The following is a 16,041-nucleotide window of genomic DNA, read 5'->3' as shown; positions in this document are numbered from 1 at the left end:
ACAGTAAGGTACAATGAGGTACAATGAGGATGAAATGGGACATGACTAATTTGAAAGTCATATTCATTGCTGGCTATGGATGACACCATTAACACATATTACCATAAAATAATCAGAATTTTATGTGGTACCGTCAGCGTTTTATGCTGATTTGGGCCAGGGCTGCAGTGGCTGGGGTGAAGTAGAACCATATCAGTGTGAATTACATGTAGGCATTAGCTATGCCTGACCCTGAAGTGGCAAAAGTGTATTCGTTTCAGTAAAAGCACAGTATTGTTATGGAGTTAGAAGACAGCTTGATATTGATCAGCCCAGATGATGTATTTTACAATCTCTCTCTTTTTCTCATCATTTATTGTTGCATTTCTAGAGTTAAATAATGCAGAGTAGAAGGAAAAACAAGTGCTAAAATATTAAAGGTCAAAGATGATCCCCGGACAGGAAGGAGATATTTTATCCAGATTGAGTGCTTTGCCTACATGTGTGTATGTAAAATAGGTGCATTTGCACCTAAAGACCTCTCATTCAAGAAACAAGACAAGGATATATGATCCAGGCTGAGACAGCAGTAGTCTTTAATAGAGATGATTACAGACCTGGCTATGTTGTTGTGCCTCTGTTTCTTCTGCTAATATAACAGGAGCAGTTTCTCCAAAAATGGAAAGTGGTCCAACATGACAGAATGGGGGCAATTGCTTTCAGGACGTGTATTGCTTAGCATACTGTTCTGCATATTTCAGTGGGGTACAACTTCTTGGCAGGGTGGATGCAGTAGACACCGTCTACCCCCGACTTGGGCCATGGTAGGCTACATCTCAAGACTAGGAAGGCAGATTATCACAGTGTCTAGAAGGTATCGGTGTCTACTTATGATGACCCCAGGCATGTGTATGTCATGAGGTTTTGTCTCATTTCTCCAGTTTACCTATTTTGCTCAATTTCTCCTACTCGCCGACGTTCCACAATGCCAAGCTGTATTGAGAATTAAGTGGAAAGTGTGTTAAATATCTATTAAATCATGCCCTGGAAAACGCTGTGAGCCATAATTGCAACGAGTTGAAATTCCAGAGCAGAAGCGGGAGTGTAAGAGATAAACAGTTAAATTCCTGAATGACAGATAATACAATGAATTAGTAGCATTATTTTTGGTGGGAGAATGAGTCTAGAAATAGCGAGGTATTATTTTGTACATTGTCAGTAGTTTAAGGGAAAGATTGTAAAGTCGTTGTTTTCAGAACGAGTGATGGACATTAATACTTTTTCATAATTCTTCCCTAGTAACTTACTGATTGTAATAATTTGGTATTAATATTTTGCATTTATTTTTTATTTTTTATTTCTTTATGCACAAACTAAAAAGTAAAGAGTGTTATAGAGCTATACATGCAGACTCTATACAACTGCAGCAAGAAGAGGTACAAATGTCAGAGAAAGGCAATACATTTAGGGCCAGATGTAGGAAAATCCAATTTTGCGACTTGCAAATTGCGAGTCTGACCGACTCGCAATTTGCAAGTCGCAAAATTGGATGCAGAATGGTGTCTCAGACACCTTCTGCGACTCGCTATGGGGTCGCAAAGACCCACCTCATCAATATTCATGAGGTGGGTCGCATTTTGCTACCCTATAGCGAGTCCCTGCACTCACAGGGATGGTGGCCTGCTGTAGTCAGCAGACCTCCATGTCTGTGACTGCTTTATAAATAAAGCAGTTTTTTTTTTTCATTTTGCAGCCCGTTTTACTTAAAGGAAAACGAGTTGCAAAATGAAAAGTAAACCGAAACCATTTGGTTTCGTTTTTTTCGACATTCACAAAAGGGAAGGGGTCCCATGGTGACCCCTTCCCTTTTGCGAATGAGTTACCACCTGTGTGACACTGGTGGTAACTGCGAGTTGGTTTGCGACCGTATTCGCGGTCACAAAGCAACTCTGAATTGCGATGCGGTCGCAAATAGGAAGGGAACACCCCTTCCTATTTGCGAGTCGCATTCCCAAATTGCGAGTCGGTACCGACTCGCAATTTGGGAATGAGCATCGCGTTCGGCTGTTTGCATCCTGCAAACTGCGATTTTTGCAGTTTGCAGCATGCAAACGGCTTACTCCATCTGGCCCTTAATTCCAAATTAAAAAGTGCAGAGGAGGTGGCCAGTTGGTAAGATGCAGTTAGTCTCTTATGTCCACTGTCAGGGAGTAGCAGAATTACATCACCAATGAGAACTGGAGAGAAAGAGGAAGAAAGTTCTAGACCTTCCGTAATTAACTTTGAAATGTAATCACTGATATCAAATTTGTTTGAAGAAATATTGTGTTTTATTTTATTTTAAAACACCGCTTGGACTTTATTTGATTTCTTTACTGGAAACAATAGGACGGTTGCTACGAAGCTCAGTACAAAGCCACGGAAACACAGTACATCAAGTCATTCACCTTTTGATTGGTAAACATGGAGGAAATGTTGAGTTTAATTCAGCCCCATGATATATCCCGTTAGGATATGTTCTTAGTTACATCAGGTGCTAATAGATAAAGGAAGCTATAAGAAAGTTGGGATTAGTTAGAGGTACATTTATTCTTTAAGCTCAGTCTTTAGGGCAGTTTTAAAGGTGAAGGAGAATAGGTGTAGCTAAATTGAGAGTCAATTCTAGTGGGAATCCCTGAGGTGTAAAAATGGATGGATCTATGGCAACCACTGTGACATTTCAACTTATCACAGCCATCTCCCCAGAAATCCATGACTGCCCGTTTTTACCCCCAAGACATATTATGACTCTTCCTTGCTACTTTGGAATTGTTTTCTTTCATCTTCTACCAGTGGCGGCCCGTCCTTTTGCCCCTCATGAAGAGGGTCTGTCAGGCTGAACAAAGGTCAGCCTGACAGACACTCTCCATGTTCAGCTCAGGCAGCCAGGAGCAGACACGCGCAATTTGTGCACACTCCTGGCTGCCTAAGCTGAACTTTGCTGGGCTTAGGAGGTCACAGCTCCTATGGGCGTGACCTCCTCGGCTCATTAAAGGTGCCTCGAGGCCCTCCCCTGGGTGACGAGGAAAGTGCCACCAATTGACACTCTCCCTGGGCGCTTCAGGTTTAAGCCCTGAAGCGCACAGGGCGAGTGTCAATCAGTGACACTTCGTCACAGAGTGGGGTGGGGTCAGCAGTCTCACTGACCCCATCCCACTCTGTGACGAGGCTGGGACTGCTGCCTTCCCTCAGTGGCTGACATAAGGTCAGCCAATGAGGGAAGGCATCAGTCCCAACCCTCCTGGGACCTGGAAGCTGAAGGTAAGTGTGTTTGTGTGTGTGTGTGTATGTGTGTGATGTTTTAAATTGAATGTTTGGTGCGCGTGTGGATGTTTGAGTTTTATGAGTGTCGTTAATGGATGTGCGTGCATGTGTGTGTGGGTGAAAGAAATAGTGTGTGATATCTTTTAAAATGAATGTTTGGTGCGTGCGTGCATGTTTTAATGGTATGAATGTTGTTAATGGATGTGCGTGTGTGAAAGAATCAGTGTGTGTGATGTTTTAAAATGAAAGTTTGGTGCGTGCATGTTTGAATGGTATGAGTGTTGTTAATGGATGTGCGTGCGTGCGTTTCTGTGTGTGAAAGAATGAGTGTGTGTGTGTGTGTGCGTCCCGCCCGCCCCCCTCCCTCCTAAAGCTGCCGGCCGCCACTGTCTTCTACTCAGTGCCTCAGATTTTCAGGAAACACCTAAAGTGTGCGTGGCACCTACTCCATCTCTTGTAAGTGTGCTTGTTTCTATAAGTGGAGTGTGTTGGGAACAGATTAATTCAGGTTACAGGAACCTGACCGAGGCCAGGTCTGTTCCTCATTGAGGCTAAAAGACTGCTAGGGCCACTTAGATCCATGAGTTAATTCTGAAACGGATTTGCACCTTTTTTAGAACTATCTGAAATTAGGAAATGAGCACAAATTGCATCCGCTTGTGTTAGCATAGGAAACTACAAGCAGATTCGACTTGGTGGTAATGACTCAGAAACTCTTTGCAGAAGGAGTAATAAAGTGACAAGAAAGAGTCAATTCTGTCTGTTGTGTTAATCAGATGCACAAATGCACTTGAGTTGTGAGGCAAATATTATCATGCTGGGGTATTATGCACCCAGTACCACTGCTAAACTCTCATATTTCCCGGGTGATACAAGGAACTGAGCTGGTGATCGCTACTGTTCTTAAAAAGTGGTGCAATTCTGTTGGATAGAAAAATGTGAGTTTTTTTTTTCTGCGGGATTACTCCTTACATAATTTCAGTTTTATTTTGTTCAACTATAATTGTTGCATAGAAAGCGCGCGAGTGTTTATGATATCAATAAACAATATTTTTGTAATAAAAATTATCACCTATTGCCTATGAATACAGTTGCCTACAAGGAAAGTGAAGGGAGCAGATTTCAGAGAGGCCAGGGATACAGCGAAATTGCAAATTTTCTTGCACGTGAAACGGAAAGCTGGCAAATAAGTAGGGTGTGCAGTAGCGTGGTGCACATTTCTACAGCTGGAATTGCTTCGAGAAGCACATCCATATAACCCGCAGGCAGGTTTGTGAATAATATGAATAGATGACATTTCTCCCACCTCTCTTTTTTCCTATCAGAGGCCTGGATTGAGAAGCCCTCTTTTGGCAAGCCACTCGATGACCACCTGACTCTCAGCGGACGTGAAATAGCATTTCCTGTGGAAGCCTGTGTCACAATGCTGCTCGAATGTGGAATGCAGGAAGAGGTAGAGCTGGCTAGCAGTCTTTTCCAACACCATCTAATTATTTACTTTTGTTCATAGCTGATCTTGTGTCCAAATGTTCTTTGTCACGACCCGTTCTTCACACACACATTAAAAAATGTCCTTTGCCAGGACCACTCATCTTCCCTGATGGTCACGTTACTCAGCCCAGCCTCAAATGCCATTTGTTACGCTCACTGAATTCCCTAATGTCCTTTGTCACACACACCGGAACGTCACTCCCTTTGCCTACGCAAATGTCCTCTTATTGGCCCCAGAGTTTCAATGACCTTTGACATGAGCTCCCACTCTGCCATGTGTCCTGTCCCCTATGTCCCTCGATATTTCTTTAGCCCTTGCACTATGCTCTTTGCTGATCTTTGCCCTGTCTCCTCAAACGTGTTGCACTAGTCTGCATCACAATCTCGATATCAAAAAGGTACAGCTGAGAGGCTGCATCAAAACTGACTTCACATGATCCTGTAATATGTAGGGACCAAAGAAATTCCTGCACCATGGTGCAAGCATGTCTGTGTAGGCACTAGGCAGCCTTAAGTGCACCAGTGCAGGGAGAAAGCTGAAGATCAACATATCTTAGTAGCTATGGCGCTTTGGAGCTCTCTCTCATTTAAGCAACGCAGTGCAGCAACTTGCCTTAGTTCATTTTACAATTTTGTTTCTACTAAACAAATTGAAACTATTTTTTTTAGTTCAAATCATTTTTATTGGAGTATTTAGGCCTAAGAAAAAATACCAACAATTAAACGATCTAGAGACCAGAGGGTACACTGATATGAATAATAATGTGATGAGCAACACAACATCCATGTCCATATATCAGCAAGGTTGACCTGAAAGTAATCCACATATACATATAAGACTGAGCATAATAGCCAATAATAACAATTGTGATTTAAAAGCTAGAGAGTCGTTGTTACATGGATGAAGGTGTATCATCGAGTCAAACAGGAGATAATAACATTTATGAAAGGTAAAGGGAAGAATTGGAGGGGGGTTGTAAGAAAGGAGGAGAGGGGGCGTTGGTATAAAGGAGTAGCTAAGAAAAGTGATCTATAATGTGATTGAATAGATGTAGTAAGAAATGCATTGAATGGAATTTACTTATTTTTCCATAACGTGATCTAATGTTCGCCAGATGTTATTCAGAGCCGTTTGGAAGCATGAGGGCGATTAGTATAGCTTATTAGCTCCTCTTAGGTATGTTACCCATGCCCACCATGTGTGAGGGAAGACATGTTTGAAAGATTTCCATTCAGCTAATATAACCTTAATCGCAATGGTTAGAATGAGATCCAGGAAGCCATGTCATTTTCATCCAGATTGAGACTGAGAGAATCCAAGGGCCCAAAATGATTAAAGGAAAGTTTAGGGAAATTGGAGTCCCAAGCATGTTATTAATTTTGTTTGAGATATATGACCAATAGAAAGCAAGTTGGGGACATTGTATAAACATATGTTCATGGGATCCCAGGGCAGATTCACAGTTCCAACAATTGTCGTTCCCTCTGAGACCCAGCTTATGTAGTCTAGTGGGAATCCAGTGTAGGAAGTGCAGGGTTAAAAATTTAGATTGAATCAGTGATGGGGCAACTTTATTTCGTAGGGCATGTTTGCCTATATTAGACCAATTTTCCTCTAGAATCGGTATTCCAACTGGACCTTCTAGGCGTTTAGACCATTTAGAAGTAATAGATTACCTGCCTTGTGAGGTCAAAGCCACAAGAGCTTTGTAAATCTCAGAGCGTATGTGACCTGACTAGTGCCATAGTCTTAGTCTTTGGCATATGGTTGCATTAGTTGTGTTTGTAGCCAAGTCTAGTTTAGAGAGTTTGGCTTTAATATTTAGAAATCTGTAGAAGTCAGTCGGGGGAGGTTATGTTTCACAGCTAAAAAGGCAAAGGACATGGGATCTCCATTATCATCATATAGGTCGCTGATAACATGGATGTTTTTTGGGGCCCATAAGCAATGTAATTCAACTGTAGTGTCTAGTTTTATTCTGGGGTTGTGCCAGAGAGAAGACATAAAAGATCTATGTATTGGAGTTTGTGATTGTTTGTCTAATGATTTAATAGCGGAAGCAGTGTCAGCAAATATCTCTTGCGAGAAGGGAGGACGAAACTTTTTCATGCACAGATAGGTGGCTTGTGAGAAGGGTGATCATATAGACTTTTCAATTTCAAGTCATCTCGGGAGGGTCAGGTAAATCATTAAGTAGCCAAGTTGCAATTGATGTTAGGAAAGCTGTTTGATTCCAATTTGGCAATCTGCAGCCCCCTTCGTGAGTTTCCATTTTTAAGGCCTTAAAGGAGATTCTAGCCCTCTCTCCCTTCCACAAAAATGCAAATGTGAGTTTATCTATCTTGTGAAAGAAGACGTGGGAGAGATGCTTTGGTAACATGGAGGTAGTGAAGTTAATGATTGGGGTGATCATCATTTTCAACGTCTGGAGTCTACCCCACCAGGATATATTTTTAGGTGACCAGGTGTCTAAAAGGTTTTTAACCTTGCTGATGGTTTTCTCTTCATTTATTTGGAGTGTGCCTAGGATGTTTCCAGCAAACCAGATACCTAGATATTTAAGTTGTTTAGGTTGCCATTTTAGGCCTGGTATATCCAGGTGGGCGGCAAAACATAATGAGTTGAGGGGGAAGACCTCTGTCTTATCTCTATTCAGCGTATATCCAGAGACATTAGAGAAGTTTGATATTATATTTGATATTATATTAATTAATGTTGGAATTGCATTCTCCATATTTTCTGTGTAAATAAGTATATTGGCAGCATATGCTGAGGTTTTGTAGGTGTCGTTGTCGAATTTGAATCCCACAATCTCTGGTGCAGAATCAATTAGTAGGAGTAGGGGATCTATTGCTAGGAGGAACGACCATGGGGATAGTGGGCATCCCTGTTGTGTGCCCTGAAATAAATCTAAAGAGGCCAGTAGTTCTCCGTTGATCTGGACGTTTGCTTTAGGGTTGGCGTATAGAGCCATAGTCATGTTAATAAAAGATTCACCTAAGTCGTGGGCCTCAAAGGTGGCATGTAAGAATGGCCAATAAACCTTGTCGAACGTTTTTTCAGCGTCAAGTTGCCATTTTTGCCTTATTCATGACATGGCAGAAAGTACAGATGTTGTCTCTTGCCATTCTGTCCTTAACAAAACCTGTTTGGGAGTTATGTATGAGTTTTGGAATGAAAGATTCAATACGTTTTGCCAGGATTTTTGCAAAAATGCTTGCCTCCATGTTGAGTAAGGAAATGGGTCGATAGTTTTTTGGGTCTGTGTGATCTTCATCCTCCTTGGGGATTACTACTATTGTCGCTTCAGCAGCGGTGCCCGACACTTTCTTTTGGAGTATAAACTAATTCAATGTGTTTTTAAGATCTTCAATCAGTGGGGCTTGAAATGTTTTACAGAAAGAGATATGGAACCCGTCTGGACCTGGTGCTTGGCCTAATTTAATGTATCTAATTGCACATGCAATTTCAGAGGAATCAATGGGCTTGTTAAGTTGGGTTCTTTCTGATTCGGTTTGTTTTTTGATGCAGAGGTTTCAGAGAAATGTTTTACAATCCGATTTTGGGCATGGTATTTGTGGGGTGTATAGTTTAGCATAGAAGTTTCCAAAGATTTCTAGAATCTCATTAGTTTTTGTATTTTAAAACTCCTTTGGGTGCTTTGATATGAGAGATTGTGTTAGAAGTATGTTTAAATTTGAGTGTGGAGGCCAGAGTTTGTCAGGGTCTACCCTTCGCTTATGGCCTTGGTCCTCTGGAACTGGAGGACGACCTCAATTCTTGCAGGTCCTGCTCTGGCCAAGGTAAGGGCGGCCCTTTCCGGTAGCCATGGTGCTGCTGACAATGGTACGGCAAAGGCAGTCTGTGCCCTCCAGAAGAAGTCCCAGAGGAAAAACCCCTAAGGGAAAAACCTCTATGACAGGAACTCCCTGGAACAGAAGGAAAGACACACGAAAAAAATATCAGACTTCCAAGTCAAGAAAAATAACTGAAAAGGCTGGAATCGAAAGAAAACAACCGGAGCCTGATCACCACCAAAGGAAGTGTTGCAGCGCAAGGAGAACAAGAATCCAACTCCTTAAATACCCCTGAACAGGAAGTGACATGCAGGAAAAAGCAAGAACGCCATGTTAGACTGGGAAAAGACTATAGGATTAGATAGGTGAGGGCGCCATGTTAGAAAGGGAACCAGATGCATGCAGGCAAAAAGACAAGAAGAAAGGCATGCTGGGAGAAAGAGAATTTGGCCCCACTGAGAAAAAGAGAAAAAAAGGAAAAAGAAAGAATAAGGAAAAAGAAGAAGAAAATAGCCCAGAAAGAGGCAAGACACCAGGTCAGTGAGGGGTGGGGGCGCCCACTCCTAATGCCAAGGGCGCACCGCGCCCTGAACCCGCCGAGGCCCGATGCCATTTCCTGGGCCTCGGATGAATTGTGGCCTGAAAAAGGGGCCGCGGCAAGCCCCGCGGCCAGTAAAATGGAACACGGCTCCAACCCCGGCCCGAACCGGTTCCCCTGTCCGGGCTGCGGAGGCCCATGGTACAACAGTGTTTTCCCAGCTTTGTTTAAAAATAGTCGTTGTTTCTATTTTTGTGTGTGGACCCGTAGATAAGCATGTTTATTAATAATAGTGTTATATGTGTATTTCAGTTGTTTGATCTCAGTTAGTGTCACTTTATTCCTTGTTTGTCTAAAGGTGGATTCCTTAGCCTTAATTTCTGAAGCCAGCTGTTGAAGTGATTTTTTTGATCTGGTGATTTTTGTTGAACATGCTTTTGATGATTTGTTCCCTCACTGTGCATTTAAATACATCCCATAGAAATACCTCAGAAGAAACCTAGTGGCCACATTCTGTTATTCTGTTTGGTAGGGGCTAGGATAATAGTCATGGAAACTGTAGCATGGTCGGATCCTAAAATTGGGTGGATACTGGAGAAGAGAGTCTGAAACTTAGAGGTAATCAATACGTGAAAAGCTGGAGTGGGGTGAGGAGAAAAACGTAAAGTCATTGCTGGTTGGATTATGAATTCTCCATACAGCTTTGAGTTTGTGTAATTGGCAGAGGTTTATCATATATTTGTGAGATTTGGGTATTCTAAATTGCACAGCAGAGTAGGGGTCTAGGATAGTGTCCATTGGGAGGTTAAAATCTCTGCCTACGATCAGGTTAGAATTAGGTGGGAGATCAGTTAATTTCTTGTCCAGTCTGGCCCAGAATTCATAGTCGTCAATGTTCGGTGCATAAATGTTCAGTATGTATATTTCCTGGGTGCCATTGGTTACCCTAGTGAGACGCCATCTTCCTTTTTCATCGTGTTCTGATGAGATAATTGACCGATCAAAACTCTTGGAGATAAGTGAGTGCCCCATTTCCCCCCCCCCCTGATGCTTCAGTGCATAGCACCTCGGCCACCCATCCTATCTTCATAGAAAGGGCTTCCCTGTAGCCAATCTCAGTTTCCTGTAGGAGAATATTATCACCTGTTAAGTCTTTAGAATTTTCTAAGATTTTCCTTCTTTTCACTGGATGATTCAACCCTTTAGTGTTCAGCGATACTGCATTAATGGACGACATAGGGAAAGAAGTTATTGATTTTCAACCACAATAGACTAGAGTGTGGGTAGATAGGGAGAACTGATCAACCAATGTTAGAAATGGGGTCTTTGGTTGACAGTCTGGTTACCCCCTGTTCAAGCAAGGACCCTCACTCTAGTCAGGGTAAAAGAGAATCACCCTCAGCTAACCCCTGCTTACCCCTTTGGTAGCTTGGCAGAGCAGTAGGCTTAACTTCAGAGTGCTAGGTGTAAAGTATTTGTACCAACACACACAGTAACTTAATGAAAACATTACAAAAGGACACAACACCAGTTAGAAAAATAGGAAATATTTATCTAAACAAAACAAGACCAAAACGACAAAAATCCGACATACACAAGTCATGTTATGAATTTTTAAAGATTAAACTCAAAAATAGCGTTTAGAAACAAAAAATGCTTCAATGAGGTGTTAACACGGCGTCGTGACGGAGTCGTTCACAAGAAGCTGACACCAGCGGCGCCTGACACGGAGTCGCGTAGACCCCCAAGTACAGTACCTTTGGTGAAGAGTGAAAACAAGTCGATGCACGAAGTCGGGGATTGTGGCGTCTGTGCGAAACGTTGAATCCGCGCACTTCGAGCGGCGTTGGTCACGACGCGGTGCGGCGACTTCCACGGAGTCACGGACTTCAGCGGAGCTGCAGCAGTGTCAGGCCTGCGAAGGTCATCGCGTTCCAGTGAAGATCACGGCATCGGGTGCAGGCGGCGTCACCGGATTCAGCAGCGGCATTGGTCCGAAGTCGTCCGAAGTCGATTTCCTTGGATTTCCCCCAGCTTTCCTTTCAAGGGCCCAGGGACTGGATAGAGCATCACTTGTCAGAGCATGAGTCTCTCCAGAGACTCCAGGTGCAGGCATAGAGAAGTCTTTGCTGTTCCTGAGACTTCATACAAGAGGAGGCAAGCTCTAAATCAAGCCCTTGGAGATTTCTTCACAAGATGGAAGGCATACAAAGTCCAGTCTTTGCCCTCTTACTCTGGCAGAAGCAGCAACTGCAGGATAGCTCCACAAAGCACAGTCACAGGCAGGGCAGCACTTCTCCTCAGTTCTTCAGCTCTTCTCTAGGCAGAGGTTCCTCTTGTTTCCAGAAGTGTTCTAAAGTCTGTCATTTTGGGTCCCTTTCTTATACCCAATTTCTCCTTTGAAGTAGGCCTACTTCAAAGTAAAGTCTCTTTTGAATGTGAAATCTTGCCTTGCCCAGGCCAGGCTCCAGACACTCACCAGGGGGTCGGAGACTGCATTGTGTGAGGACAGGCACAGCCCTTTTAGGTGTAAGTGACCATTCCTCCCCTCCCTCCTAGCACAGATGGCTCATCAGGAAATGCAGACTACACACCAGCTCCATTTCTGTCACTGTCTAGTGTGAGATGCAACCAGTTCAACTGTCAAACTGACCCAGACAGGGAATCCACAAACAGGCAGAGTCACAGAAATGGTATAAGCAAGAAAATGCTCACTTTCTAAAGGTGGCATTTTCAAACACACAATCTTAAAATCAGCTTTACTAAAAGATGTATTTTTAAATTGTGAGCTCGGAGACCCCAAACTCCACATGTCCATCCGCTCCCAAAGGGAATCTACACTTTAATCAGATTTAAAGGTAGCCCCCATGTTAACCTATGAGAGGGACAGGCCTTGCAACAGTGAAAAACAAATTTAGCAATATTTCACTGTCAGGACATATAAAACACATTACTATATGTCCCACCTTAACCATGCACTGCGCCCCACCCTTGGGGCTACCTAGGGCCTACCTTAGGGGTGCCTTACATGTAAGAAAAGGGAAGGTTTAGGCCTGGCAAGTGGGTACACTTGCCAAGTCGAATTTACAGTTAAAACTGCACACACACACTGCAATGGCAGGTCTGAGACATGATTACAGAGCTACTTATGTGGGTGGCACAATCAGTGCTGCAGGCCCACCAGTAGCATTTGATTTACAGGCCCTGGCACCTCTAGTGCACTTTAGTAGGGACTTCCTAGTAAATCAAATATGCCAATCATGGATAAACCAATTACATACAATTTTACACAGAGAGCATATGCACTTTAGCACTGGTTAGCAGCGGTAAAGTGCTCAGAGTTCAAAAGCCAATAGCAACAGGTCACACAAAATAGGAGGCAGGAAGCAAAAAGATTGGGGATGACCCAGCATAAGAAAAAAGTCCAACAGCAAATATATGTAATATCAACGCAGGGGTGAGAGAAAGATAAATAGGAATAAGGGGATTAGGGAACATCCACAAGTAAACGCGCAAATAGTACTTGGTGTTAGGACATTTGTAGTACCAACCAAGTAGTGTGTCACTTTCTTTCTAATAGGGGAAGTTCCTTCTGCTGAAAAAAAGTCCCCTTCTGTCCCCGTCTCTCAAACATGCATTCCAAGCCCCTAAACCCTCCCTCATCCCCCAGCCCATGGACTAGCTCAGAGCAAGCAGTAAATGTATGGGTAAAACTGCATGGTATAGGGGATTCATTCTGGTTTTATGTCCAGAAATATCTGCCTCACATGGTTATTCCCCGAGCCATGAAGTTTTACTTTTGATTGCACTGTACTTGGGACATTTGTACCAAACAGAAATGGTAAAATGACATGCAGCATAAACACCCCAATACTGTGGAGCTTGTAATTAGGTCCTGGGGGACACATTTATCATAGAGTCACATTGTTCTTGCGCCACGCAAGGGGGCACAAGGGCAACGCAGTACTAAAGTCGGATTTCCCAAGCTGTGCACGGCCACCTTGAGTGGCACTGCATGGTTTGATGAATCTTGAATAATGCAAGGCAGTTCAAATTGCTGCTTTGCCTTACTCTGCCCCAGGCATGTGTTCCATGGGTGGAGTGTGGGTGTTCCAACACACCCACCCATGGATTTTGACACATTCCCTGATTTACCTTTAACGGTAGACATGGGAATGTGTTAAAATGCTGTGCCTCCCAGGAGAGGTCTAACAAGGCAAACTTTTTCTCTTTCTGTGTGGGCCCTCATTCTCCAGGACACTTAGACAGAGGAAAATCCCTCTCATGATTGTTTTTTTGTAGGAAGGTCTCCTTTCCTGCACAAAAACAATCCTGCCTACAAAGCAGGGCCCCTTGCATCATGATGCAAGGGTGCCTGCATTGGTGCTAGGCAGCGAAAAGTGTGCCAGCCCAAGAAAAAGACAGGAATGCACCATATAATGTTAAATATGGCTCATTTCTGCCCTTTCCTTTTCACGCAGCGCATCAAGATTGCTTGCTGCATTGCGCTGTGTAAAAGACTGATAAATATGCCCCTTATTATTGAAAACCAAAGCGAATGTTGCTTCTAAATTCAGAGAACTAAAGTTACCAAAATTGTCCATTGTGTAGTCCATAGTGTGGTGGCGACTACATCTAGGTGATATAGCACACTCTTTGGTGTTTATATGCTCTCTAGCACTTCTGTAAATGCCTGAGACATTTACTGTAGGCCTTGATTGCACTAAAAAAACAAACACTCAGATTTGTTTATTTCCATTGGGTGGACTCGTTCAACTTCCAGAAGAGGATCCAGGCACCCAAGTACTTCCTTGAGACAACAGTGTGAAAGAGGTTTGGGAAACTGAAAGTGCATGCATGTATCTTTCAAGATTCATCAGAGCATATTGTAGTGATTGTAGTGTATCTGGCCAACACTGTAATATACGTAACATGGGTGAGCTTTTATCTTTACAGTTCCTGACCATCACTCTTCTGTCTGTTTCATTTTTAGGGTCTGTTCCGGGTGGCACCTTCAGCCTCAAAGTTGAAAAAGCTAAAAGCTGCTCTGGATTGCTGCGTGGTAGATGTAGCAGAGTATTCTGTTGACCCGCATGCAATAGCAGGTAAATGAGAGCAAATGTTCAGTGAATGAGCAAAAGGATCCTTTAAAGATTGCATGAAAGTCAGCACTCTGCCAGTCACAGGCCAAACTCACATCACTGAATAAACCCAGAGCTGTTCACTACTTCTCCCTAACTCTTTCTCCTTTAATGTCCCTCTGTCTTCCAGGAGCTTTGAAGTCATACCTTCGAGAACTTCCAGAACCCCTAATGACATTTGAACTCTATGACGAATGGATACAGGCATCGAAGTGAGTCCTTTTTCTGTGTCACAGCTCTCCTTGAGCTTGTGAGCTTGAGGGAGATGTGATCTAAACTGTTCCTGTAGAAACAGACTATCAATAGGAGTCATTACCCTACCTGCTGGCTCTACAACTCTGGCTGACACTTACTGTTACTGTGACTCTTCCAGCATTCCAATATTGAATTTAAACTCTACAATAATTATTTACTCTTAATATTATTATCATATCCCCCACTCTGACTCAAGAAATGAACTGCTTTGTTGGTATTATGTTGGGGTTCACTGGCATAGGGCACAGCCAGCCGGCTGTTTTACACACTTTTAAAGAGTAAAGTAAATTAATTTAACCCATATTTCTCTAAGAGCTTTATGTTCTGACAGCACACCTCAGAAACAGAAAAAGGCAAACCTGGTCCTCTGTTTCCTAGCTGTACTATCAGAAAATAAAGTACTTACTCAAAGAAATATTGGGTTAAGTGAATTCACTTTACACCCTGCAGGTGCATATTTGTGCTCAGCTATCGGGTGCACCAGAAAAGCCCATCTGGATACTGCCCAAGATACTGAAAACAAAAAGGACTGGAATTTTGGTTCTGGACAATCCTCAGCGGGTTGATGACTGAATAGCGATTTCTGTATTTTACAATGCAGATATCCCTGTCTTCCTCTCCTGAATCCACAGGTCAGATGGTTTCAGTTTGGCAATTGATCTTCTGGGCACACTAAGTAAATTGTAATTTCTTTCCTGCATGTGACCAATTGTTGCATTATACTGGCAGTAGCACTTACGTCTTTGTATTAAAGTAACAAATGCTTGCCTACAAGAACTCATGCTTTCAAGCACTCCTGAACTCACAGGTTCTCTACTACATTTCTCTCAACTCATATAGGTGACATCTAAGCCACACACTCATAGGCCCTCATTCTGACCCTGGCGGTTCTCTACCGCCAGGGCCAACGGGGGCGGGAGCACCGCCGACAGGCCGGCGGTGCTCCCTTGGTCATTCTGACCGCGGCGCTTTGGCCGCGGTCAGAACGGGAAAACCGGCGGTCTCCCGCCGGTTTTCCACTGCCCCTTAGAATCCTCCAAGGCGGCGCAGCTCGCTGCGCCGCCGAGGGGATTCTGACCCCCCCCCTACCGCCATCCTGTTCATGGCGGGAAAGCCGCCATGAACAGGATGGCGGTAGGGGGGGTCACGGGGCCCCTGGGGGCCCCTGCCGTGCCCATGCCCATGGCATGGGCACGGCAGGGGCCCCCTAACAGGGCCCAACTAGGCTTTTCAGTGTCTGCGATGCAGACACTGAAAAGCGCGACGGGTGCTGCTGCACCCGTCGCACGCCTTCCACTCCGCCGGCTCGATTCCGAGCCGGCTTCCTTGTGGAAGGCGCTTTCCCGCTGGGCCGGCGGGCGATCTGAATCAGATCGCCCGCCGGCCCAGCGGGAAAGTCAGAATACCCCTCGCGGTCTATTGACCGCGGGGCGGTATTCAGGCGGCTTCCGACGGGCGGGCGGCAACCGCCGCCCGCCTAGGTCGGAATGACCACCATAGTCTGCATCCCTGCAGTTTATAATTCCAATGGTCTTT

At 43.9% G+C, this 16,041-nt stretch overlaps 1 protein-coding gene across 4 annotated transcripts in view; it reads left to right on the top strand.

Moving 5' to 3' along the window:
• Positions 1-16,041, top strand: part of ARHGAP44 (Rho GTPase activating protein 44) — a 503,523-nt gene that overhangs the window by 335,132 nt on the left and 152,350 nt on the right. For all 4 annotated transcript variants that reach the window (XM_069200331.1, XM_069200329.1, XM_069200327.1 and 1 more), the window contains exons 10-12: positions 4,608-4,735; positions 14,103-14,214; positions 14,381-14,462. In XM_069200331.1, coding sequence (XP_069056432.1) covers positions 4,608-4,735; positions 14,103-14,214; positions 14,381-14,462 — 322 coding nt within the window. The remainder of the gene's footprint in view (positions 1-4,607; positions 4,736-14,102; positions 14,215-14,380; positions 14,463-16,041) is intronic.

The sequence above is a fragment of the Pleurodeles waltl genome, chromosome 7 (assembly GCF_031143425.1).
Source record: "Pleurodeles waltl isolate 20211129_DDA chromosome 7, aPleWal1.hap1.20221129, whole genome shotgun sequence".
Classification (NCBI taxonomy): domain Eukaryota; kingdom Metazoa; phylum Chordata; class Amphibia; order Caudata; family Salamandridae; genus Pleurodeles; species Pleurodeles waltl.
Note: the sequence above shows the minus strand (reverse complement) of the source record. Positions and strands in the feature narration are given on the sequence as shown.